This window comes from Heloderma suspectum, chromosome 6 (assembly GCF_057233095.1).
Source record: "Heloderma suspectum isolate Gila_16-S chromosome 6, 16-S_ref, whole genome shotgun sequence".
Lineage (NCBI taxonomy): Eukaryota > Metazoa > Chordata > Lepidosauria > Squamata > Helodermatidae > Heloderma > Heloderma suspectum.
In genome coordinates, this window is record NC_139463.1 from 72,705,942 (window position 1) to 72,732,644 (window position 26,703).

At 45.3% G+C, this 26,703-nt stretch overlaps 1 protein-coding gene across 15 annotated transcripts in view; it reads left to right on the forward strand.

Annotated features, from left to right (window-relative positions):
* The window catches only part of SKAP1 (src kinase associated phosphoprotein 1), a 433,456-nt gene that overhangs the window by 318,031 nt on the left and 88,722 nt on the right, over window positions 1-26,703 (forward strand). For all 15 annotated transcript variants that reach the window (XR_014783847.1, XR_014783846.1, XM_084804860.1 and 12 more), the window contains 5 exons: window positions 1,537-1,614; window positions 3,001-3,084; window positions 5,908-6,032; window positions 8,333-8,396; window positions 14,252-14,443. Coding sequence is in view for 13 of the 15 variants with exons in the window: in XM_084804860.1 (XP_084660986.1) it covers window positions 1,537-1,614; window positions 3,001-3,084; window positions 5,908-6,032; window positions 8,333-8,396; window positions 14,252-14,443 (543 nt within the window). In the remaining 2 variants the exon portion in view is untranslated. The remainder of the gene's footprint in view (window positions 1-1,536; window positions 1,615-3,000; window positions 3,085-5,907; window positions 6,033-8,332; window positions 8,397-14,251; window positions 14,444-26,703) is intronic.

The following is a 26,703-nucleotide window of genomic DNA, read 5'->3' on the forward strand; positions in this document are numbered from 1 at the left end:
CGGGGGGAGGGGGAAGCACTCCTCTCAAAGTGAACTGGGATATTCCAGTGCCTCTGTTTACCAATTTTACAATGTGGATGAGTGGTTAAGTGCATCGGTAGGACAGATTCTGAGTTACAATGCACCAGGCACTTCCAACAGCTCCAATTAAAGGTATATTTATTAAAGAGTTAAGACAGAGAGAGGTATGGAAATGAGACATTGTTTTTAAACAAAACAAAGCATAAAAATGGACAAACTAGCGCTTACTTAACAGAAATCCTAAAGTACTTATCAACTCCCATAGCAGAGTAACTTACAGGTGTGCATTCCATGGGTGGAAGAGGGCAGGCAGTATCCCTCTGACCCACTAAAGACAAAAACTATTTCCCCAAATGGTGCTATTTTTATGGGGTGGCTCCTGAAAGGGTGAGGGTAGAAACAAGGATGCAATCAGATAGGATTTTGACTGTATCATGTTTCTCACATACACTCTGATTTTGATATTTAGCACATATTTGAATTCCAGGAAGCAGTGTGGAGAGTTGTAAAGTGGAGTTCTGTTTTGTTTTAACTCTCCCTTCCCTCCCAGACTCTATATGTGGAATGATGAAAAACTCTGTGCCTATGTGAGGGCTTGCTTTTGAAAGGTTATGACTGCCTCTTCATGTGACATTCAGGGGAAGGGTTGGGCTTTTGTTACAACCACCTTGGACTCAATGAGATTCACTTCTTAGTAGGCACCTATAGGATTGCGCTGTTAGTCATACCACAGTGGCAACTTGTCATGAGCCAAAAGGGGTTCCAATCAGCTTCAACCTTGGACTGGTACGCTATACACCACGGGAGTGTTCCAGGCAAAATGGAACTGGTAGGACATTGCCCTGTGCCAGAATCGAATTTTTACCACACACAGACCTTCCACCCAATGGAGAGTATGTTAAGAGCTCATGTGCTCCACTTGATTGGCCCATGTATACCTTCTTGATGTGATGTGAAGCCCGACCACATGGAAGCTGTTTGTCAGCCGCTGTCTCTTCATCTCCTAGATACTGACTGGTTTTGCACAACAAGCTAACCACACTCAGTGGTTGAGTATGGGTTCTTGTTGAAACATGGGTTGTTTGTTGAACCACAGGTTGGCATTTTGTCTGAACCCAGGACATTTTCCGTAGGGTGGCTTGTTAACCATACAGAGTAGCTCATTTTTCTCGAGCAAGCCACCTTGAAAAGCCATGGTTTGTCGTTGGGTTGTTCAGGGTGGATAACAAGCCACACTGCATGGTTAACATGCCACCCTGAGTAAAATGTCCTGTGTTCAGACAACATGCTAACCCACAGTCCAACAAACAACCCACGTTTCAACACCAGCCCACACTCAGCCACTGAGTGTGGGTTAACGTGTTGTGTGAACAGCTCCAATGTAAATTTGGCGATAGGGATATAGCGTGGCTAACATACCATTGCATTTCCTTGATTGTTTTGTCTTGGGAAATTCCCCAAACAGGAAAGCTTAATTTCCCATGTTTAATCCAAATTTGTTGTTTGTTTTTTAAGCTGAGAACAACACACAGAAAGCCACTCAAGAACAAGGCCTTATTCTGAAACAAGGATACCTGGAAAAGAGATCCAAAGGTAAAAACCCACCAAACCAATCTTCACAGCAAAGATATGAGATAGGATATGATAGGGCTTTTCAAGTACTTGAAAGGTTGACACAGAGAGGAAGGCCAGAATCTCTTCTCGATCATCAGAATCTCTTCTTGATCATCCCAGAGTGCAGGACACAGAATAATGGGCTCAAGTTACAGGAAGCCAGATTCCCGCTGAAATTCAGGAAAAACATCCTGACCATTAGAGCACTATGACAATGGAACCAATTACCTAGGGAGGTGGTGGGCTCTCCAACACTGGAGGCATTCATGATGAAATTGGACAGCCATCTGTCAGGGATGCTTTGACTTGGATTCCTGCATTGAGCAGGGGGTTGGACTCGATGTTCTTATAGGCCCCTTCCAACCCTACTATTCTATGATTCTATGATAAATGCTGTTGATTTCCTAATTCACATTCCACCATTCCTCAGCTGTTTGTCAGGTGAGTAGGGAAAGCCCTCTGGGCAGAGATTGAGGGCAGCTTCTATGCAACAGTTTGGATGCTGGGAAAAGTACCTAAGATTCAGATGCACTGTAACAACTCTGAAAGGTAGATGCATGCACTATTTGCCTCTTGTCCTATTTAAAATACTGTTATGGATGTGGACTTAGTCATACCTTTGGCCAAGCAGATAACTGCTAATGGCACAGGAAAACCAGGGATATGTCTGTTAATGGAAGCCAATGGCTAGGAAATAGTTGGAGATTTCCCTGGGTTGTTCTGAATGGAGAAAGCCATCAGTTTGGGGGAGGTGGCACTCCCATCAGCTAAATGGAGGGGGCAAGGGGCGAGAGAGGGTGAGGTAACAATAGAAGCAGTTTTGGAAAAAGAGAGGAGAATTAGCTGCTGCCCTACCTGACCATCTCAGTACTCAGGGAAGTAGAGAGTATATAACAATACATAGAAAAGAAAGCTTGATTCTTCCCCAGAAGCCACTTACAAATATTTTAAAGGCACAGGTAGCAAATGTATTAATGTGTCCTTAAAATATACTTGAAGATGACATGTGTATTTTGTATTTAGGAATGCAAATTTTCCCATGAGAACCTGCTCACAGCCCCTCCCAGGTTGCTTACACTTTACAGTAGTCAGACACTAAGGGTGTGTACAGTGCCTTGCATACAGCTGGCACAAACAAAATGCAGAGGAAAAGTGGTGGTGGTGGTGGTGGCGGCGGCAGCGGCGGTGGCGGCAGTAGTAGTAGTAGTAGTAGACGACTGGTGATAATACTCATAACAACAACTGCCACCTCTGATTGATATGGGAAGCTTGTCTTGGAAACCCTTTTGGAGATGGAGAACCATTGCTTGTTTCCCGGCTTTTGCCCTATGGCCTTGTTTACCCTTTCTCCTTTCTTCTTCACAGACCCCAAAATCTTTGGCTCCGAATGGCAGAAGCGATGGTGCATCCTCGACAATATGGCCTTCTACTACTATGCGAATGAAAAAAGTATGCAGATTTTTAAAAGTACACACCCAGATCCCGTCACTATGTTCACATCATCCAGTTCCACTGAGGAGAAAGGAAGAGGGATTCTCTTGAAGGGTCCTAAGTGCTCAGGGTTCATTAATGTCTACGAGTCTCTAATATATCAGACTGGAGGGGCAGCAGTGGAAAAGAATGGCCTAGGCATTACTGTGCAAAATACAGTGCAACTCTGTAGTTCCTTTATTCCTTCATACTCCTTTCTACACCTGCTACAGACATTTATCTCATACAGGGATCTTAGCACATTGCACATTGTTAGGTAGGTTAGGCTAAGATAATTACTTACCTAAAGTCACCAGTGAGCTTCATAGCCAATCAGGGATTTGAACCTGGGTCTCGCTCATCCACATGCAATGTTCTAAGTATTACATCACACTGGCTTTTCCAGCTGAGTGATAAATTGCCCACCAGGCAGCGTGGGACTCTGCCGTTTAGAGGCAGCCTTAGGAAGGAAGAACACAGTCTGGTTGTATTCTAACACCCTTGTCAGTAAAGAATGAGGGAAAGGAGAAATACGGACACGAGGCCCTGTGTAAATAAAGTATGGCCCATTTCCCCCCCCCCCATTAGTTGTCAGACGGGCTTTAACCCTCCCCTAAGTGACCATATATAATCTTATGTGTCAGCATGTGTAAATATTTTTCAGTTATGCTCCATCAGATGCATATAAACAGGAAGCTAATACTTCCAACAGAATTTGGCATGCCAAGATAGATGGGCTACGATTATACTGTGCCTCCTACCCAGAGAGAATGAATGCCGAGCAGGTTAAAAAATATATAGGAAGAAACAGAGGACAGAGTCTCAGGCTTTCTTTCAGCACAGTTCAGGAGATGATGGAGATTGAGGCTAAGTAGGTTACAAGGTGAGATGGATGGATGGATGGATGGATGGAGTGCGCGCACACACACGTGTGTGTGGTGTGTGTGTGTGTGTGTGTGTGTGTGTCAGGGTGGAAACTGAGCCGATAGAACCCCAGAGCAGTTCTGATTCTGAGGAGGATCAGCAATCTGTGGGAGAGGAGCCAGCTCATCCCTCACAGGCACAGCAGCTGCCGGCATTCCTGAGATAGATAGTGATCCTAGCAGTGAGAGAGCGCGGGAGGGGGGCTTGCTAGACGCTCAACGCAGATGCAGGGAGCGACGAGCGATGGAGGGCGTGGAAAGGAGGCGTAGTGCCCGTTTGGCGTGCAAGCAACGGCCGCCTCCCGTGGACCCAAGGGAAAGAGGGAGGATCTCTCCCTAGCCCATAAGTTCAGGGTCTTCAAGTGACTCTCCTTCAAACGGGGATCAACTGCCTACTCAGAGCATAGGCCACTCTGCTGTTCCTTGCTTAGTCGCTGGTGATTAGCATCTGAAAGAGTCATTAAGTTGTAAAAGGATTAAAGCCTTGAAAAGAATCCTTTCCTTGGTGTCTTGAGTTGGCTATTCTACTGAAGTCTACTGAAAGAGGCTGCTAGGGCACTCCTGACATGCTCTAGCTCAGCCTTCTCCAACCAGGCACGCTCCAGATATGTTGGACTACATGCCCCATAATCCCCAGCCACTTGGGAATGATGGGAGTTGTAGTCCAACAAATTTGGAGGTTGCCAGCTAAAGAAGAACTCTAGCTTGCCAGAGAGACATGACAAGAGCCCAGGTGGGGCTATGCAGACAAGAATGGGTTTGATTCTCAATGGCTAAGGTCACTGACATCACAGGGGCAAGAAGCAGACTTAGCTTCCATCCCAGTGGTGTCCTGGACTGCACCTTTACTTTCGAATGGTTGTCATTCACCCCTATGGAGGAAGGTAAGCTGCTTTATTGAGGGACACTTTTGGAGCGAGAGCAAAACCTGCCCTCCCACCCCAAAGGCTTGGTGGCCTGGCTGACCCTGACATGGATCTTGCTGGCCCTGACATGGATCCCACCCTTGCCCCTTTGCCACTCTCTTGCCTATTATCTTAACGCCAATACAAGTGTCAAGGATGCCACAGGTGGCAGCCTAAAATTTCTCCACCTGTCAGCTGTCCTGAAGTGCTGAGCTATTTCTATGCACTGGCGCGCGCACACACACATACACACACGCATCAGGCGAGTTCTTGCATGTTGCTGCAGACTTTGGAAAGGGGAAGAAAATCCGTGTGAGGAGCCCCTGCAAGCAAAGCTGATCACCGCATGGTAACAGCTGACACATGGAACCATTTAAAGCTATCTCTGTGAAGCAGCTGTAACATGTACACTGGCCCTTAGGAAGAGTTTCATCCTGTGTGTATATTTGGCCACCAATAAAGGAGATTTTCAATAGTGATGATGATGATGATGATGCAGAAAATAATATTTAGCATTTACATAGCACATTTCACATGTTCAAAGCACTCCACATATGTCATGGGAGACATCCTTGCAACAACCCTGTAGGTTAGGCCAATAATATTGGTTTATTACAGATGGAGGGGCTGAGGCTGAGAGAAAGTGGCTTGCCAGACTTGACAAGACAGTAGCAGCCCTGTATGCAGAAATTTATCTGCTGTAAAGCAGCAAGGGGGGCATGCTACCCCCGACTGATTGGGCTTGGTAAAAGAAGTAATCCCCGCTGCGGGGTAAATGGCATGGGGAGAGGAATGGTTCAGCTCCTGTCCCCTGCCCACTGGATTGCACTTTAAATCTCACCCCACCCCAGCTTTGTAGGGAATCTGCAGGACCCAGGTTGGGTCATGTGTTGTACAAGTAACAGCCACAAGCAAGCTGGCAGCTTGATTTTTATGCAATGCCTGTGCTGAATCATCATTACCATGTTGTGCAGGCAAACAACCAAAAGGCATGTTCGCCATCGAGAACTACCATGTCCGGCTGGCTTCCCACCTGCGCAAGGATTCTCGAAGAGATTGCTGTTTTGAGCTGACCTGTCCTGGCAAACGTACCTACGAGGTAGGTTTGGCAGAAAAGGCAAGTGTTTGCTTTGCCAAAATGGCCTGGAGGAACAGTTTCTAGCCAAGGCGTTTTGTTTTGTGCTCAATGGAAAGAGGGGCTGGGGAGACTGGCCCCTGCCCCCCTCAACCTCTGAAGAATCCCAGAGGAGGTGAGTCAGGACTGGGGGTCCTTCCAGATGAGGCTTTTATTATGTAATCACACTTCCTCCTTCACGGAATTTTACAGGAAGTCCAGATAATGATGTCTTCCACTTGCAGCCCTCTCGTGTTTCCCCACCACTTCTTCCATCTTTTTCCTTGGCAGAAAAAGGCCGGGGAGAGATGGAAGAGTTGCACATTGCCTTTTGAGTGTTAGCACTCAGGGCCCTCCGTCTGGAACACGCTGGGTTTGAACCTCTTTGGGCAATGGTCTTTGTTATGGAGGCCCACCCACTCCACACTTTGCCTGTTGCATTCTTCTCTGCCTTGGGTGGTTCCAGATGAGGCTTTTATGGTGCCACCACCCTGCCTCTTGCAAAGACATTTACAGGGGGTCCAGACAATGTCATTTTCCACTTGTAACCCTCCTGTATTCCCTTACAATGTCCAACTTTTCCCTTAGTGCAGAAAATCAATTAAGGAGAAAAAAGACAGAACAGCTGCAGAATGCCTTTGGATTGCTACCCCTACGAGGCCTCCATCTGAAAGCACCCCTTAGCAGTCTGTAAAATCCTGACCTGTAGAGTATTTTTGTATATGAAACTTAAATTGCATTTGAGCTTCTCTCACACTGTTCATGTGAATCCTGTGATCATGGGGAAAGGAAAGCAGCGGAGAGGTATTCCTTTCTCCTTCTGCCAATGTAGGTTTAACATTTGCATTACAAACCCCGCTTAAGCAGGAACCATTGTAAGCCTCCTCCTCCCCCTCCCATTGTAAACTAGCAGACTTGACTCCTCTTCACACTCCACTTCCTTTCTAGACCTGGAAATGGAACTCAAGTGTTGTGGATTTTAGGGCTAACTCATATGCCTGTGTATGATATGTTTGAGGTTGACCCAAGTCAATCAGTTTATGGAAATCCACCAGGGAAAGCTGGCTCAGGTTGACTTCAGTCCAGAAAAAATGCTGTAGTGAATGAGATCCTGCACTTTGTGCTGAGAGTTTGCTGCTGCTCACCAACCCACCTTCCCCGCTCAGCCTGTTAGCTAGCTCCCCACCACTGCTGACAAGACACCCTGCTTGTTGCTTGGTCCTCTCTTCAGTGTTCATCCCTCCATCCTTCCTTCATTGAGTTGAGCAGCAAAGTTGTGCACTCCAAGGTGTTGTTGTCCGGGAAAGTGCCCACCTTCCAGATGTGCAACAACAATTACAATTCCCCCTTCAAATCGCTGCCCTAGGGTGCCACCCAGAGGTCCCTGCTGGTACGGCCAGCTTTGTCTCTCTCAATCTCTTATCCATTCATCTGTAACGGGAACATGAATGTACGTATATACACAGCTTTTGCCTTGCATGTTTTCAGGGCATCAGTGACTGCTGGTCATGCCCATACCACCACTCTCCTGTTGTAGCTGTTCACTTCTTGGTCTAGTTTGTCTGAAATTGTCCTGCCTCTTCTTGGTAGTGTCGTATGCTGTTTGATTATGATTATTTAAAAGCAACCATCACACTGGATCTGTGCAAAGACAAGCTCCAATGACTTTCCTGGGGTGTGCAAATAAAAAAAGGTGGGGATATGAGAATTCTTTACACATGCTTTGTGGGATTCCAGAATAACCAGAAATCCTCATTAGCCCTTCTCCGTAAGAAATAAACGAGGTCTCTCTACTCTTCGACATTGCTAAATAGATGAGGAAGTGTAAAATCAGGTTTTTAAAATTTAAAAAGAAGTATTTTACATGCAAGGAGGAGGGATGAGACAGTGGTGATGAGGGGGTGTTGCAAAATTTTTGTCCAGACAAAAACATCACAAGCTAAGGTTCATTTACACATGCATGTTTATATCATTAGATTTCTCATCACTCAGTGATTCAGCAGTTGAATGTGTAAACTGCCTAAACGAGAAGTGTTGTGTTTCAAATGATGTTAGGGGGCAATATGGGATCTCTGTCTGTGATGCATGCATTTCTGAACTCATCCTTAATGAAGTGCTCACACTAACAAAACCCTGAAGAAACAGCATGCTAATTAGGATATAGCACTGGCTGAGGTGTGAGCTACACCACTTGTTGGTACCATGTTGGAGTACATGTAAATCAATAGGTGCAAACCTCTGGGTAGAAATCTCACAGTGACGATACTGAATTTTTTTCTTTGCAGTTCACAGCTGTTAACTCTGCAGAAGCCATAGACTGGGTGGATCAGCTCCTATTCCTGCTGAAAGGTGAGTCACTAAAGAAGGATCAAAGCTGTGTGTTATGGGTTAGCATGAGTCACATAAACACGTATGCCACGTGATTGCTTAATATGTGATGACGCACAGCTGAGTGCATGTTCTGCCATCATTAACAAGCGCTGTGTTTGAGGGGATACAGCAGAGGTGGGCAACTTGTGGCCCTCCAGATGTTTTGGCTTACAACTCCCATCAGCCCTAGCCAGCATAGCCAGTGGTGAGATACCATGGGAATTGTAGGCCAAAACGTCTGAAGGGCCACAAGTTGCCCACCTCTGGGATACAAGGTGATACGAAAGTTCTATCTTTGGTGTTTGCTGACCCATTCACAGATGCCAGCCACCACCAGGGACGGGTGAACAAGCGATGTTTGCATTCGCCCAGATTCTCCAAGCATCAGCTTGATGCTCATTTCTCCTTTGATTTCCACAAGCACTTGCAATTGCTGCTCAATTTGTGCAAACAAGGAAATTCTGCAAATTGAATGCAATCGAACAGGAAAATGGCACAAAAATTTGAGTATCTTTCAAAGTTGCACAACTTTCCCCCATAGACTAAAGCATGAAACTGCGCATTTTTAAATTTGTGCAATTTTGAACTGCTTTTTCTCTTAAATTTGTGCAATTTTCTAATGCGAGCAAATGTTTGAGAATTTGCGAACATTTTCAGAGTGTATGTTCTTCTGCCTACACACACATTCAGGGCATACGTGACTGTTTTGCGAGCACCAACAAAATTCTCGTATATTTCTAGCCACCACTATATTGTATTCAAGTGATGAGCATATACTTGTGAACTTACCTGTGTCAGTTATTCCAACAGGAATTCACTACAAAGGCCTTGAATCCAGGGCTGACCAGTTTATAGACTCCAGACCACAGGCAGTCCTCCCCTCCTTGGTAGAACTGTGTTACCAGTGGGCTCTTTTTAAATTCCTGAGAACCTCTGCTTTTGTGTCTGTTTTTCAATAGAATTCTTATCCTCATGCAGAAAACTATGTAAACATTCCTGAGAATCTTAGCTTTTGTGTGTTTTTCAACGAGGCTCTTGTCCACTTGCAGAAAGTCATGTAAACATGGTGATAAGCTTGTCGGAAAGTCTCAGAAAACAGAAGGCAATGTGATTAAAGACCACAATCTTTGATCAGAAACATCAGTTTGGGGATTTGCTTTTAAAGAACTGCCTGCTTGTTTTGAATGGAGAAGGAGGATCATTCATTATCATCAGTTTATTTGTATGCTGCTTTTCCATGGTAGAACAGTGCTCAAAGTGGCTTACAGCAACATAAAAAGAATGTACGCAATATAAGATAGCAACATTTCCAAATAATTATCTAACAGTTACAAGTTATAACAAAAACTAAATATTCATACACATGAAAACATCTCACATTAATCAAGATACAGTAAGGATAAAACAATCCAATAATAATTCATACTAAGATCAAGCAAAGGAGAAACATTTTTTTTAAGAACTCCGAACAGCAGTGAAAATAAGAGCAGTGGCAGCAAGTATTACAGGTGGAATGTGAGAAGTTGCCGTATATTGAGTCAGAACCTTGATCCATCTAGCCCAGTATTGTCGACACTGACTGGCAGCAGTGGCTCTCCAGAGGCCTGGAGAAGCCAGGGATTGAACCTGGGACCTTCTGCATGCAAAGCAGGGGCTCTGCTACACTGAGCTACAGCTCCTCTCGTTCTGGAGTCAGTCAGTCAAGCAGGGCCCTGCCCTCCCAGGCCCCAGATGGAATGAGCTGGAGAAGTCAGGATCAGGTCTTTCAGGACTCGCTGTTGGTCTCCAGATTTCATTACTGTCTTCCGTTCCTTCATAGAAAAAAGAAAAAGCAGCGTGCATTAGGGTTGTCCCATTTTATTCTCACAAAAATCAGTCAGCTGGGTTAAGCAGAGAGATGGTGATTGACCCACACCTACCTGATAAGTTTCATGGTCATGTGTGGATGTGAGCCCGGGGCCCTCCTTATCAATAAGGAAGGCTTTATCAATACAGTGGGGTTCAGATGACCCACACACACAATGAAAGAACATGTGAAAGGGGTCACAAGGTGCATGGCCCTTTGCCATCAACGTGCAGTGGCCACACCTCTCTGCATTCCACCTGTATGTCAAGGGGTTGTACATGTGAACCCACATTGACCCTTTCCATGAGAAGGGGGACCCTGGCCCAGTCACCTCACATGGAGGTGCCTTATGTACATACTTCAGTCCACATGCAAAACCCCTTTGCACGCTGGCCAAAGGCTTGGACAGTGGGGGACATGGCCTTTGGATGCATCAAAGGGGATGGAGGTAGCCTCCATGGCCTTGAGACTCTCCCATGCCTCCTTTCAGTGAGTGAGAAGGTGGGTGGGTGGATCATCAGCCACCACCACCCCTTACTTCATCCACTAAACCACATTGGAATTTAGTATTTACTTGGCTCCCCAATGGGGTGCTAGGTGCTATACGTTACATAACCCAGATGGGACAGCTCCTGCCCAGCAGGCTTACTATCTCTGTAAGATGAAAAGGGCAAAAGGGGAGGGAGAGCCAGGGGGCGTGGGGCTGGGGGACATGCAAGCCGGTGGGGGGGGGGGCTAGAGCAGTTTTAGGGTTTGCTGAAGAGGTGGATAGTGAGTAGGGACTTGAAGGATGCTTGACCAAGAAGGGGAAACTGTTCTAGACATTGGGGAGACTGTATGGCAGATGTTACGGGAAAAGGAGTGAGGGAAGGAGCAGCCTGCTTCTGAAGGTGCATAGTCAAGATCACTTTAACACAGGCTAGTTACCCCTAACCACAAAATCGTGCTCGCAGTCCTGATGGTGAAGAAGGATACCTTCTCCACTTTTTCTCTGCTTGCTTATGGGTGAAATGATGGGAGTCCTAATCCATGTCAGTGTTTATGGACTAGGGGCTGGGAGTCCTTTCAGGTTAACTGAGAAGTCCAACGATGCAATCTCATAGGTGTGATATAAAACAAGATAAACCTGAGCCGAAACTCAAATCCAAGAGATGCCCTCCACCATTTCATTGCTTTGTTTGTTTTGTTTTGTTTTGTTTGAAGCAGCTGGCAGTATTTGATCCTCCTCGTTTCCCAGCATTTGTTTGGGGCACAAAAATAAGCTTCTGATGCTAGTGAAGCTTGCGTGCATGATGGGTTAATTAAAAAGTAACCTTGCATCTGCTTTGCTGAAGGCGCTCTCTGGGTATTGCAACAAATGTGTGCTCTCCAAGCGTCCTCTGCTGGTCAGTGTGTGAAACCGGAATTGGCTTTGGTTTTAAGGAACTCTGCTAAAAATTGTATCAGTTTACATAGAAGCTGGGAAAGTCATTCCCTCCCCCGCTCAAAGGCAAAATCATCCAACACATCATACCCATCCACCCGCCCACTCTCATTAGCCAAAATAATTCAGACCACAGCAGGCAGGAACAAAAAAAAGCAGACCACAGCACACTTCCTGCTAAGCAGAAATCTCCAGAAATAGCTCCAGAAATATTCTTGTCAGAGGAAAGAAAACCCCCTGCCCCAAAACAAATTGCTAGAGTGGCGGGGGGGAGTTCAGAAGCTTTTCCCAGTCTGTTTCTCCAATTGCCTCAGCTTCTATTCCATTGAAAGTAATGGGAAGGATGTTGGGCTTGTTCTGAGACAGGGGTCACCAAGTCTTGCCCTTGGATCCCACTCTGCTCTGGAGCATTTGAAACAGTAATTCCAGAAAAATCAGTACCCATGGGCATATGCAGAGTGCTTTTCTTTTACCTCTGACAAGCCTCAGACAGACACACACACACCCTGCCCCCATGTACAGATTGCTCCTAGCATGCACAGAACCCACAGCCATCACCAACTGGTGCCTACCAGATGATTTGGACTATACCTCCCATCTGCCACACCCACCATGACCAATGGACAAGGGTGATGAGAGTTGTTGTCCAAGACATCTGGCAGGCTCCAGTTTGGGGGAGGCTGCAACAAGACTACTGTGTGTATTGGGGATGCTGGTGGCAATTCCTTTCATCCAACCATCCCGTTTTCATAGGTGGTTCTGGCCTTGATCCATAGAACTGCATGTGCAGCAGGAGGTGGTATGCTGAAATTTGATTTCATCCTTTTCCTCTGTGGACGTGGGTGTATGTATGTATTAGTGTAGCATCACTCACTCTCCTGTGATTAGTTTGTCAGTGTTGATGGTGGAGATCCACTAACACTAATGGCCTTTCAGACCAGATCTGGACAATAGTTCTACATTTAATGTTTAAACTGTGTTTATCTGCATTCTTTTTTCTTTATTAATACAGTTGTTGGAAGATTAGCAATGTGCATACCTGTGCTATCCCCTCTTGATTTAAAAGCACATACTCACAATGCAGGTTTCACCAGTGGTTGAGGCATATAATCTCGCTACCACAAACCACGCACATGGAATGCTAGAGCTCATCAAGTCCAGCGGTGCACAGAAGGTAGATCTTCAGATGTTTTGGACTTCAACTCCCAGAAGCTCCTGCCAACATGGCTAACAGTCAGGAATGCTGGGAGTTGAAGTCCAAAACATCTGAAGATCTACTTCCTGCCCACTTTTGATCTAGTCTATGAGAGGGGAACCACCAACCTGTGGGCCTAAGGAGGCCTGCACAGGTTCCCCATTAGGCCCACAGAACCTTCCTGGATTCCTCCAGGCGGCAGGGTTTGTCCTCCAAGACCCATCTCCTGGAGAAATCCCTGCTGTTATCACAGATCTGAAATAACAGTGGGGGATAGAGGCGGGTGGGGGACTCACCTGCATAGCACCTTTCCTATTGGGAAGGCCCTGTGCAAGCGAAGCAGCCGGAATGCTCCAATGGGGGAAGCCAGTGCACAGCAAAGCAGGGTTCTGGGTGATGCAGCAGCCACATGGTGAGTCAGCCAAGAACTAAATGACATCAGGGGGTGTCATTCCACCCACGGAGGGCTGGAGGGGCAGGTGTCACCCAGCCCAATTTAGTTGCCCACCTCTGATCTAGTCCAAACCTCTGCTCAGTGCAAGATCTACAATACAGGAGCAGGATGCAACTACAGCATCCCTGACAGATGGCCACCCAGCCTCTGCTTAAATACCTCCAGCAAAGGAGAATCTCATGTATGATCCACAACAATCTCTCTTCATAAAACTGCCAGAAGAACCAACATTGCACGCATGCAGGGAAACATTCTTGGTGACTGTCCAATGGCTCTGTTATTCCTTTTCCCTCGCAACTTGCCGCATTGCAAGTTTTGTTTCCTCTGGGCTGCCGCAGGTGGTGAATTTTCTATCTTGGCAGGGGTTAAGCTGGTGGAGAGACTGAGGCTTTTCATGTTTAGCGTTTTCATTCCATTTCATCTGTTTTTAAATTTTGGCTATTTCATTGGTCTTTAAACATTTTGTTAGTCTTCCTGGATTTCTGATACTAGGAATTGGGAGTGGAGCTATATCAGGGCATGATCCACTGGGAAGAGGGCAGCAGTGAATAGGTTCAGATCTGGCTAGCTTCAAAAATGGGGTTAAATCAGACCCCTTCAGAGCATTCTCTGTCCTCATTCTGGCACATAATAGCTCAGTTATAGGACTGAAGTGTTCTATCATTCTGTGTGTGATCATAAACCATGTATAGGACATCAGGGTCTGGGCATGTGATAAAATTTACAATCCAACATGCACCTGGTAAAGAAGAACCTCCATGTTCATTCAGCCCACTTCTTGCCACCTGAAAATAACTACGTGGATTGATCCTAAAAAATGCTAACAGCCGAATGTGCTGTTCATGTTCCTTTTCCTCTTTGTTTACCTCTTCCTTTGTGGATCATGACTTTTCTTTCTCCTTTCTTTTTATCCCAGATATGAAGTCCTTTGATATTCCCTGTGAGGAGGAGGAAGACGAGGAAAATAACAACAGTGACAAAGAGGCCTACGATGACATAGACAGTTTTGATTCCCCTGCTGTGCCACTTCATCAGGATACCACTTTGGACCTGGACAAAGAGGGGTCCAGAGGAGAGGGTGAAGAATGCATTTATGAAGTTCTTCCAGGTGAGCAGGTTTTCCTGCATATGAAGCTGCCTTAAACTGAGTCAGACCTTTGATCCATCTAGCCAAGTATTGTCTGTTCTGACAGGCTTCCAAATCAAGGGGATGGCTTGTTGTGGAATGTTCATGGTACAATAATCTCTTCCTGCCCTTATAGGAGTATCCATTTAGAATAGGACAGAATCCTTTTGTCTATAAAATACCTCTGCCTGGAATACATTATTATGCAAATTACTAAGAATGCCCATGCCAATTTGCAAATGAAAAGAACAGAAAAACAATAGAAAACTCAACAAGCTATTAGCAAAGAAAAGAATTAGCTCACCTGGGAGGTGAGAACTGCAAAACCTGCACATTTTGGGTGCCCGCCATTCAACACACAGTCAGCTTTTTCAGTAGTGTGCAAAATTGCAAGTCCTTCTCCCAGCAGACCACCCAGCCCACCTGTTTGGCATGAGCATGGAGCAGCTGTTTTTGGTGCTCTCCAGTTTCCTGAGATGTTTGTTCTGTTCTGTAGAATATTTGCAATCTAGTTTTGTATCATCTGCAGCACACAAGCAGAGGGCAGAGGTGCAGTTGGGGGAGCATTTTTTTTTTTGTCATTTCAGAGGGGGAAGGCTTCCTACCATACAAGTTCAGTGCCATTTGAGAAGCGTGTTGTAGAGAGTAGATTTAGGACCAGGAGTGTGGGAAGGCAGAGATAGAAAGTTTTGTTTTTGTTTGAAAACTGAGATTCATGGGATGCTGAATTCTGTGCCACAATATCAAATGCTTTGTTTGGACAGAAACCCAGTGGGCTTGAAAAATAACCACAGTTCTGGGTGTTGAACATCCCTTTGAGTTCAGTCCAGAGATACCTGTACAAATGGGCAGTGCTTGCAAGAAGCACCACAGATATGACGCTGTTCTCCTTTTCCCCAGGTGGTAAAAAGTCCAATGGCAGTGATACGGGATTCAGTTTCCTTTGAATGAGAGAGAACTGGAAGCAAGTTGTCTTTATAATCTTTGTTTTGTTTACAAATACACAAGCAGAGCATATTGGAACAATAGACTCCTACAGTTGGCAGCAAAATGTGGACCTCCTCAAATCCCCAGAATGCTTCCATCCAACTAAACGCACAGCTCTTTGCCTCTGCCTAGATAGAAACGTGTTACAAACTGTTTCTCTGCACTTCCTACTAGCTCTGATCAGTGTCACATTCCAAAGACAGGGGAGAGAGATTTCCAGGCCATTAAGGAAAACTTCCCCAGTCATTAACACTCTTTTATCAAGTCCCTGATTACCCATTAGTCTGTCAGGTGAAACCACAGTGATAGGGCCCATTCATGCTAATCAAGACAACAGGACTTATAACAGCATTTTGATGTGAATACCCATTCACTCTTCTGTTAAGATGTGGATAGCCAATCTGGGAAAACAGCCCAGTTATCTACACTCCATCATCAGCTATCTACACACCCAGTGGTGCACAGAGCAGAGAAAGCAGATCTGCTCTACAAGTCTGCTCAGGATTCCTTTGGTATCTTCTTGCAGCAGGATCTGCATATAGGTTTATTTCTGCAAATGGAGAGCAGAAAGGATGTACCTTCCTGCACATCGATCTACCTTCATTTTTTGTGCGCAACAGATCCATAGGGTGGGTTGCAAATTTCCAACAACACTCACATGTGAAACATCCCTACTGCACATACAAGAGGACTGTTGAGTCAGAGTGAAAGAGGCATTTCAGTGCTGCTTTTTGGTTGCAGCTGTTGCAGAATTTTATCCTTCTGCCTGGCTCAGCCAGAGAACAGACACCGACATTTGTTTGAGCAGATGAGATGTTTATTACTAGAACACCAAGGTGTGCCGCAGTCAAGAGTTGCCAACGTGGCCCCTCAGGACTGGACCCAAAACAATAGGCGACTTTGGTATTTATACAAACAAGTAAACAAGGCACATGATGTAAGCTTTGGTTAGTATTTGGTGCAGTGCTGAGTCAAGGGGCTGCAAACTTCCTTCAGAGGAAGTTTTCGGGTTTCTAGAGACAAGGGATTGTGACTCATGAGCACTAAGTTAATCAGCCACCATCCTCTAGCACTAATTCAATCCCTACCTCTAGCACTGATTCAATCACTACGTCCTTTTGCCTCTTGGCACCTCAGCAGCACATTCCCATGCTAACAGGACAAGTGGTATTTCTCCACTTCAGTCCCTCCTTTTGGCCAGGGTCTGCTCCATCGGGGAGGCCTCTAGCCAACCTTCAAGTTTTATTACCATAAGCCCCAAAACTTCCTCTTTTCTTTTCCACTCACTTTTCATTTATTTTATTATCAACAGCTTCATTTCAGTGGCGGGCATAGCTTGCAAGGATTTGCTGGTCCTTGAGATACAACATTTACAGGCAGAGATCACAAATTGTATGAATACATATATGATTATGAGAACAATAATACCAATGAAAAGACACTTCAGCAGGGACTTAACCCATTCTGAAACATTAGATGTGGTCTTTATACAGGGTGTAACTCTTATTACCCTACTGTGGGATATCTACTGGGTTGGGAGGTGCATACATATCCAACATTTAGACTATTTAACATTCCTTGCTGCTAAGTTTCCCATATTTAAAACATGATTCTTATCCCAACCTCCCAGTGTTCCTTTATTACCCTAAGTCCAAAACTTTTAAGACATCTTCTGGTCTCATGATCAGTTGTTCACCAGCTGACACTAGGCTCACTGCTGGACTTCGCCAACTCTGCCAGCAGGGCAGAACCTTGCTAGTTCCTTAGGAATGGCAGGGCATTATTATGGCCCTCAGTTGGCACCAAAGAACTACAAAGTAGCTTTTCCAAACAAAGAAAAGTCCAAACAAGAAACGTCCGAGCAGGGAAAGTCCAAACAGGAAAAATCCAAACAGGGACCAGGCGGGGCAGCTGTTTGAAAAATCCAAACAGGGACCAGGCGGGGCCTGAATCAGGTGGAGCCAGCAAGGCTTCTTTAGCCTGCGAATGAGAAGCTTAAACACATTTCTTCAGTCCTTTGTAATGTTCTAATGCAGTTTTGTCAGTAAAAAAGTTCTTTAGCACATGGAGGAGAGACTGGAAGCCTCATTGGCCTTGCAATGAGGATTTCATGTGGGCTCAGTCCATTAACCCTGTTGGGAGTGCTCCTTATGCTCATGAGAGCTAGTGGCAGTGCGTCTGACCATTTGAGCTCTAGCTCATCACGCAACTTTAACAGTTCGTTCTGTAAGATTCCATTCTGTCTGTCTACTTGCTGACTGCAGACGGTAAGGGCAGTGCAGATTCTGTTTGATTCTCAGGTCTTTACACAGTTCTTGCATGACTTGGCCTATAATTGACCCACTTGGAAAACATGTCAACTATCATAAGCACATATTGGTCATTACAGCATTTTCTCATCCGGATAATCAATCTGAATATTTACAAATGGCCCCCACAGGGGAGGATGGGCTGCTTGCTCAACCCTCACAGGTTTTTCCCACATTGTGATCTAGGCTGATTGAGCAAGATTGGCCATATTGCTGGGCTACTGCAGCAAATCCAGGAGCATACCAATCTTTCTGAATTGTATCTGTCTTTTGTGTGAAAGAACACGCTGCTCACTTACCCCTTTCCCAAACTTTTTCTCCTTATTGCAGCAAAATAAGTTTCTCACGGTGCAGAAAGAAGCATCCCTCATCCGTTAAAAGATATACATTGTGAAGAACAACCACTGTGCATTGTTTTAGCTTCTGTTGGTAGCAAAAAGTATGGCCTTCACTGTATGTGAATACAGCTATAAGAATGAACTCTAAAATCATGGAAATTGCCAGCTTTCTAGCAAATCAGTGTACTTGTGCTATTAAACACTGCATTAAATACTGCATATGATTCTGTGCAAATTCGCACCTGACTGCCCACCATTCTTCCGAAAACAAATCCAATACACTCCACCCTTTGAATTTTCACAGATTCTATATGCAGTTTTTCATTAAACTATTAAAACAAATCATATACCATTAAGCTTGCTAGACTGCATACAAACCAAAAAGACAAAGCAAGAAAATAACAATAACCAATACAATGGGATAAAGCATAATATGTAGGATTTCAAATCCACTGTTACCACCAGTGACTTCCAATAAAAGTTTACAGTTGCTTAGACCACTTTAAAATGTCATTCCCATCTCGACAGCATCATTCTAGTACATGCAGCATCCTTCAGTGAACATTCGGTTTAGCTTGCATTTTCTTCTATGTGAAGTCACACTTACTAGTCCACACAGAAGATTGAGCTTAAGCTACAATAAATGTTCAAACACATTAGCCAATACATAACAATACAGATAGTTCCTAGCCAACACTCACAGTCATTGCATCTTGGTCTTTACATGGGAGAAGCTGCTGCTTTCAGGTGGCGTATAGGACAATCTGTCTAGCTGATCCAAAGGACAGGCATTTAATGACTAAGAGGACTAAAAATCTCGCACCCTGATATGGCAGGAACCATAGGCACAAATACAAATATAAAAACACTTCTATAAAGCAAAGTGAAAACAAAGTTACTGAGTACATTAAACAGATTATTCACTTTTTTGCAACTTGCTTGATCTAAATAATTGTGGCACCTTATCTTCTTTGGGGAATGTCTCAATTGATTCTACTTTTCTTATCTGCTACTACAAGGTGGGGGAGAAAGACCATGGGTGCTACCAGGCGGCCATCTCGGGAGCACTTCAAATGGTCAGTAGGGATGTACGAAACTCCCCTTACCTGGCTCCGCCGGGTTCCGCTGGGGGGGGGGGCGCTCCGTCCCTCCCCCCGGAATCCTGGCCGGCCGGCTCCGCTCTGCGGGGATTCCGCAGAGCCACCGGCCAGCTCCGCCAGCAGCTGGACATCCGGCCACTGGCTAGCAGGGACATAAATGGCGGCGGCTGTAGCCACCGCCATTTGCGTCCCTGTAGTCAGCCGTGATAGGCTACGTAAAGACTTACGTAGCCTATCACGTCTAGCTTAAAACAAAAAACAAAAAAACACGCATATGCAAATGGCGGCGGCTACGGCTGCCACCATTTGCGTTCCTTATTTTTGGCCATCTTGGTCTATGTAAATGTTTACGTAGACTAAGACGGCGAAAATAAGGGAGAACGCAAATAGCGTCCGCTACGCTATTTGCGTTCCCCTTATTTTCGCCTCCTTAGTCTACGTAAATATTTTTTACGTAGCCATAGCCGCCGCCATTTGCATACGCATTTTTTTTTTAAGCCAGACGTGATAGGCTACGTAAGTCTTTATGTAGCCTATCACGTCTTGTAAAAAAAAAAAACCCTGACAAGACTGCAAATGGCGGTGGTGGCAGCCGGTCGGAAGACCAGCTGCCGCCGCAGCTGCTGCCACAGCCACCACCTCCCGGAAGATCCGCCCCAGGTAAGTCTCGTCCCAGGGGGGATCCGCGGGGGGGGCAGGCCGTTCCGCCACAGATTTCGGGGGGCCGAATGCACTGGCATTCGGCCTCACCGAGATCCGTGGCGGAGTTCTCTGCCATCCCTAATGGTCAGTGTACTGAGGACAACCAGTCACTCTCCACTTTTCTTTTTCAACATTTGGGCCTGATTTTGCAGTTGTGCAACATCTTCAAAAGTTGCCATGGAAGACTGGTTCATTGCTGAAAGGAATAAGGCAGTAGTCCTAGAGAGGGCAAAATGTTCTGCCACTTGAGCAGAAGTACAGTTAGGCAAGAAGAGAGGCGTAATTTAGATAGGTGCTGAGTCCTTGTCTGAAGTAAAAGAACTGCCACTGAGTGAAGTGCACAAAGAGTTAAAGGAGAACTTGATATTTTCAGAGGCTTGAACAAGGAGGGCAGCAGCTACAACACTTGCAGACAGGGAGAAAACCTTGTGGCTACAGAATCAAGGAAAGTACTGTAATACTAGAAGTTCTGAGGAGGAGCGGGAGGAGGAATCATCTGGGATGTGTGAAGTGTTTCCATCAGCTGGCCAGGCTGGCGGGGACACTTATTTTTCTAATGCCAAACTTGGCCACAGAAGTGTCGGCAACCCACGTGGGGCTCTCCTCATCCTGTGTCTCTTTGCTGCCCCCCTTTTTCCTTTCTTTGTTTGACAAGCAAGGTAATGAACACAATGTTCAATAAGTTTTGTGAAACCTCAGTCTGCCATCTTTGTTTTCTTTATAATTGATGATTTTTAGCCTAATCAGTTTTCTTCAGACAAATTTCAAGGATTGTTCCTAGGAGTCTGATGCGCATTGGTCTAAAGTTTCAAGATCAGTTGGTTCTTAATTTGGCCAAATGGCTTGTTCAGATAATCTAGTGCGCACTTCTTGGGGCAAAATAACTCTCATGAGTTGGCTCATGTTCTCAGTTTTTTGGGGGAGTCCTCAAGACTCCACTCCCCGGAACTTAGGTGACCTTTTTGACATCTCATCGTACCCATCAAAGAATGCATTTACATATTGGAAGTCTCCCACTGGTCTTGTGGGATTCTGGCACCTAGCCCCATCAGGCCTCCACTCAGGTGCACCAACCTGTCCGTGTCAAACATCCCAGTTACGGGAAATTGTTTGCTTGGATCATCCCTGGTATACTAGTTCCATTTTTATAAAAACCTACATGACCCAGGACTTCAATGGGTGTACATATACTAAGCTGGCGTGCCTTTGGGAGGCAATAGTACCATTTTTGACCCCATGTCTTCACCTACGTTGCCCCAGCAGACACAAGGGAGGGGAGAGCAGACTTCTGCAGCTAAGTCTGCGTGCCAAGACAAAAGAGGGAAACAAACCAGTATATGCAGCCCTTGCGTTCTAGGCTTTCGCCATAAGTGCGGCTGCCACGTATACCAGGGCACTTTCACACCATGGCTTTTTTCCTTCTGGGTTAGGGACCCTTCAGAGGGCGGCAGGCAGGATTGCCCGGATGAGACCGCTGAGGGACCAGGGCAGACCCAGTCACCTCTACCAGCACATTCACACGACAGCGGGTGATAGATTTCAGGCAAGATAATGGCTCCAAACAAACAGTCCTAGCCTCCCACCAACCTAAACATCCATGAACCTCAAGAGTTCAATCTCAGACCCAAACAGAGAATACTCAACTGTTGCAGTCGTTGCCCGGGGAGGACTAGCAGGGAACAATGGTCCCATGAGGTGCACACTCAGTAGGTCCCCTGGGGAATGGCAGCACCAGCGAGTGACCAGCAGCTCTGGCAGCGTTGAAATCTCAGTGGAACCTCCAAATTCTGTTGCAGAATTTTACTTTTCTGCTGGGCTCAGCCAGAGAACAGACACCAACTTTTGTTTGAGCGGATGTTGAGCAGAACACCAAAGTGTGGTTCACTCAAGAGTTGCCAACATGGCCCCTCCGGACTAGACCCAGAACAATTGACTTTGGTATTTATACAAACAAGTAAATAAGGAACATGACATAAGCTTTGGTCAGTATTTGGTGCAGCTCTGAGTCAAGGAGCTACAAACTTCCTTCAGAGGTTGTTTTCAGGTTTCCAGAGACAAGGGCCCATGCGCACTAAGTTAATCAGCCACCATCCTCTACCACTAATTCAATCACTACCTCTAGCATTAATTCATTCACTAAATCCTTTTGCTGACGTGACTCTTGGCACCTCAGCTACACATTCCCATGCTAACAGTGCAAGTGGTATTTTTCCAGTTCACAGCCTTGTCTGATTTCTTTGCTCAAAATAAAATATATAGCCCTCCAGATGTTGCCGGACCACAACTCGCATCCTCCCTGGCCAAGCTGAGTAGGGCTGATGGAAATTGGACTCTACTTTTGGAATGGGAGGAGTAAAAGTTACACAGGAGGAAAAGATTAATGTTTCTCTGCTACCAATTAGCAAAGAACCAAGAGTGTGCAAAGTGTCTTTTACTTGCTACTGGGGTCATGACAGCAAACTTGTGTTTACACATAGACTTGGGAGTAACACTTGTAAGAACGTATGAATTCCAGATAGGTTTGAGTATTCTGTCCACCCCCTATCTTTTATAAGGCAGGTTGATTCCTGCCCAGTTTGCAAAGTGAAAATGATCAAGAGAACTCATAATGAGTGGCAAGATCTCAAGTAGGGATGGATGAGAATTTAGTTTGGTTTGGGTTTATTTTTATAAGAACTTATACTTATTAAAATTTGCCGATTTCTTAAAAAGAACTTGAGATTTAAAAAATCCAAATGTGAGAGAAATTGACAGATTTGCCTATCCAAGCAGAGAGCTTTGAGTGCTTAGCCCTTAAAAGTCTAGGTTTGAATCCTTGTGTGTTCAACCATGTTTGTGGAGCTGAATCAGGCTTTTTATCTGACAGGCTCTGCATCTTTCTGTGCTTATAGAAATTGGGCAGCGCAGATGAGTGAGAATTTCACATGGTTTGGCAGCGGGGCAGGCTGTTCAAAGGACTTAGCAAAATTCATGGATATCTCTATAGCCAGAACAAGAAAAAGCTTTAGATAAATAAAATTTTAATGTGGGAGGAAGTGAAACTGACAGTTGTGTCCATCTCTAACTTCAAGTTAACATAGAGGAGGTAGTGGTACTGTAGGCTTAATCCAGAGATAGTTTGCACAGTAAAGCACTGTGTTCAAAACAAACCGCACACAGAACAACCTTTGTACAGTGGCATCAGCATAGGAAGATGCCCATTCCACACTAGCCTGATCCACACGATTCAACAACAACCCGTAGTATGCGTTGAATATGCATTGTCATTGAATCGTGGGCTGTTGTTGAATTGTGGGTTACCATTGCATGCAAACCATGCACTATGGTTTAACTGTGGGTTGTTAACCAACTCTGGGTTGTTCACAGTAATAACCCATAGTTAAACCATAGTGCAGCGTTCACATGTAATGGTAACCCACAATTAAACAACAATCCACGATTCAACAAGAACCCATACTCAACCTATACTATGGGTTGTTGTTATGTGTGGACCAGGTCAGTGAAAAGGGGATGTGAAGGCAACTTTATCATCCAACCTTTTATCTTGTTCCCACCTATCTAGATGCAAATAGGGATGTCCGAATCCACCCCTGTCCGGGTTCTCCTGGCACCCGCCCAGCCCCTGCTCTTGCTCGCCAGTCCCCAGACAATGCTCAAGCCCCTCCCATGCTCAGCAAGCAGCCCGCACTCACCCCGGCGGCCTTGTCAAGCTCCACGGTCACCATTTTTTGAAAAATAAAATGGCAATTGTGAAAATGTGCATTTTTGCAAAAATGTGCATTTTTGCATATGTGCAAATATGCGCATTTATGTGATCAACATTTTATTTTTTTAAAAATGGCAACCACAGAGCTCGATGAGGCTGCCAGGGTGAGCGTGGGCTGCTCACCGAGCAGAGGCTCAGCAAGAGGAGCTCGGGGTACAGGCGTGGGAGGGGGGGTTCCGCCAGATTCCCAGATGGAATCGGGCACCCACACTATCCCTGGATGCAAAGTCTCATCAATGTAGCTACAGAGCTGACTAGCAAGGACAAAAGATCAGAGTCAGCAGAGGGTGAGATTCTTGGTGAGGAGTGCAGAACCAGCTGGAACAAGGAAGTAGCCAAGGAAGATGTCATGTTAGTGTATTGTGGCTGCTACTGAGATGTACATACCTTAGTAGCAGCCCTAGTGGCCCCACCCTTCCTGGTTGTAAAACATTTATGTGCAAGGCTGCTTATGAGGGAGCAGAACTAGGATGACAATGGCCTGTGTAGCAAGGAGAGCACTTCTCCTCCAGCTTCTAGCATTCCTTGGGTTCTGGAGGTGACTTTGGGATGTCCTGTACTAAGGAGTGCTCAGTTCCAGGGGGCAGTAGAGGGAGGCATTGCTGTGTCCCCAGCTTCAGCCTGTCTGTGGGTTGGGCTTCTTCTATGGATGGTGTCATGTTTGTGAGAGTTGGGGTAACTTCCCCACCAGGCGGATCCTTTCTTTACAAGTGCCCCTTCCTCAAAGAATTATTGATAGGCTGCCACCACAAGCTAATCCTCATCTTAATGCCCTAGTCTGTCCAGCTTCTTGGAGAGTTTCTGAGCCCTATCGTCAAGGGCCTTCCCCCCAGCCCAGCTTGTAGGTGAGGGGGCAGTCCTGCATGTGGGGAAAGTTTTAGTGAGAAATCTCCTTTCAAAACAATACAGCCAAATATTCAGATAAAAAAGGAATTTATTTGGGAAAGCAGGAAAATAAGAAAAATAAGGAAGGCAACAATCACATACAGCATTCTAAATCAAATCAGTCTAACATTCCTAATTACATGTTACCTTACTTGATTAGAATCTTAGATTTCAGAGCATATGCAGAGTTCCTTAAGAGTGGATCATCTGAGAGAGAGACTCTTTGGCCTCCTGGTTAGATGTTGTTAGGAAGACCTGGCTGAGAGCAGTCTCATATTTATGGGAATCTGTAATCAGTGAAAGCCAAGAGACGGTTGTTTTGTCTAATGGTATGATACCCTCCATTTCTAGCAGAGACTGTTGTTTTCTCTAATGGTATGACACCCTCCATTTCTGATGTTGGTGGTCTAGCAAGCAAATCAGAAAATTACTTGGTGGCTGGACCCACCTTCTTAATGACCCTACCCTTGATATATAAAAAAGCTGGCCAGGTCCATCTGGACAAAGATGTTGTGCAAAGGAGCTTACATTTTGGATGTGTATTCAGAAACAAAACACAGGAAGTGTGCTTATTCAGGCTTCCCAGTGTGTTGCCAACTTACCTAATACTTTAGGAAGCACAGTCGAGTTATGTCAGAATATAGGGTTTTGTCACAGATAGTGTTCCTGAGTCCCTCTCTGTGGCTGAAGTCCCAGAGTAACTTTCTGGAAGTGAGGATCCTAAAACCCCACATTCAAGGATGTCCTTTCAGATTTAGGGCCTTGGGCAGTGACCAGTCCTGATACATTTGCAGGAATAGCCTTGCATGTGTCCATACAAAGTGTCAAATGCTCTCACATCTGCATGCAACTTAGTGGATTTGCACTTATATCCGTGCAGAATGGTCCACTTAACCATGTGCTAAAGGGCCAACTTACATATGTGGAAGGTGGACCTTTGGACTGACCCTTGCCCATGTTTAGTAGCATCTGAGCTGCTCAGCACACACCAGTCCCCTAGCATACAGTCATGGCGATTGCTGGGTTGGGGCAAGGGAGTGACACTATAACGCTTCTAAGAGAAGAATAAGATACTATGAACCTTCTCAGAGGCACTGGCTTACTTATTACCTCACACATTCCAGCATTGAACTTTGAGACCCAGCTCAGGGTTGGCTCTGCCCCTGATAGCTGGGGCAGATTTGATCTCTTCCATGACCTGGCAGGAGAGATTCTCTCCCCACCCCACCCCATTCCCATCCTGTCCACCCCCATCTTCAGACTCAATGATTCTGAACATTTCTGAGGCCAGGTCTCCATGCAGCTTACAGCTACACAGTCAAGCCATTTTTACATCCCTTCCCCCAAGTCTCCCACCAATGTACTGGAGCAGGCCTGCATAAGGGGCAGATCCTCCAAGGAGCTGTGTTTTAATGTTGCAATTTGATTCAATTTTCCACTCTATAAAATTACCCATCATTGTTCGTTGCCTCCTAACAGACACCTTCACTCTTAATTTAACAATCCTATCGAATTCTGCCTCGGAAATTGGAAAAATTTATCACCTGTGAAATTTTATTTTTCCTTGGTTGTATCTGTTTTTGTAAAACTTCATTAGCGACGATGACTTGCTGAGGAAATTATCTTTCTCTCTCTGTCTCTCTCCTCCTTCTACCCTAGTCTCACTCCCTTCCATTCTTAAAAAAAAGAAAGGAACAGTCAACCACAACTGAGATTTTTATTTGCATAATAAAAAACCCATACTACACAAAAACAGAAACAAACAAACAAAAACCTCTGTGGAATTTTTAGAATTGCCATGGTTCATTCATTCTACACAGCATTCATTTGACATTCCTGCCTTCTGTCAGCCACTTACTCAAAGGAAGCTCAAAAGCAGGGCATGATGATAGTTTCCAGGACCTTTTTGTCCCCTGCATGTCATAGTCAGAGGAATTCTGAACATAGAAGTTTCACTTTTGGCCATCATGGTCTTCTATCATCATCATCATTATTATTATTATTATTATTAAATTTATTAATCGCCCATCTGGCTGGTCACCCAGCCACTCTGGGCGATGTACAACACACCACACAACAATTTAAAACAATAAAATTTTACCATAAAATTTTTTTTAAAATACCCTAACCCACCCCAAATGCCTGCCTGAACAAC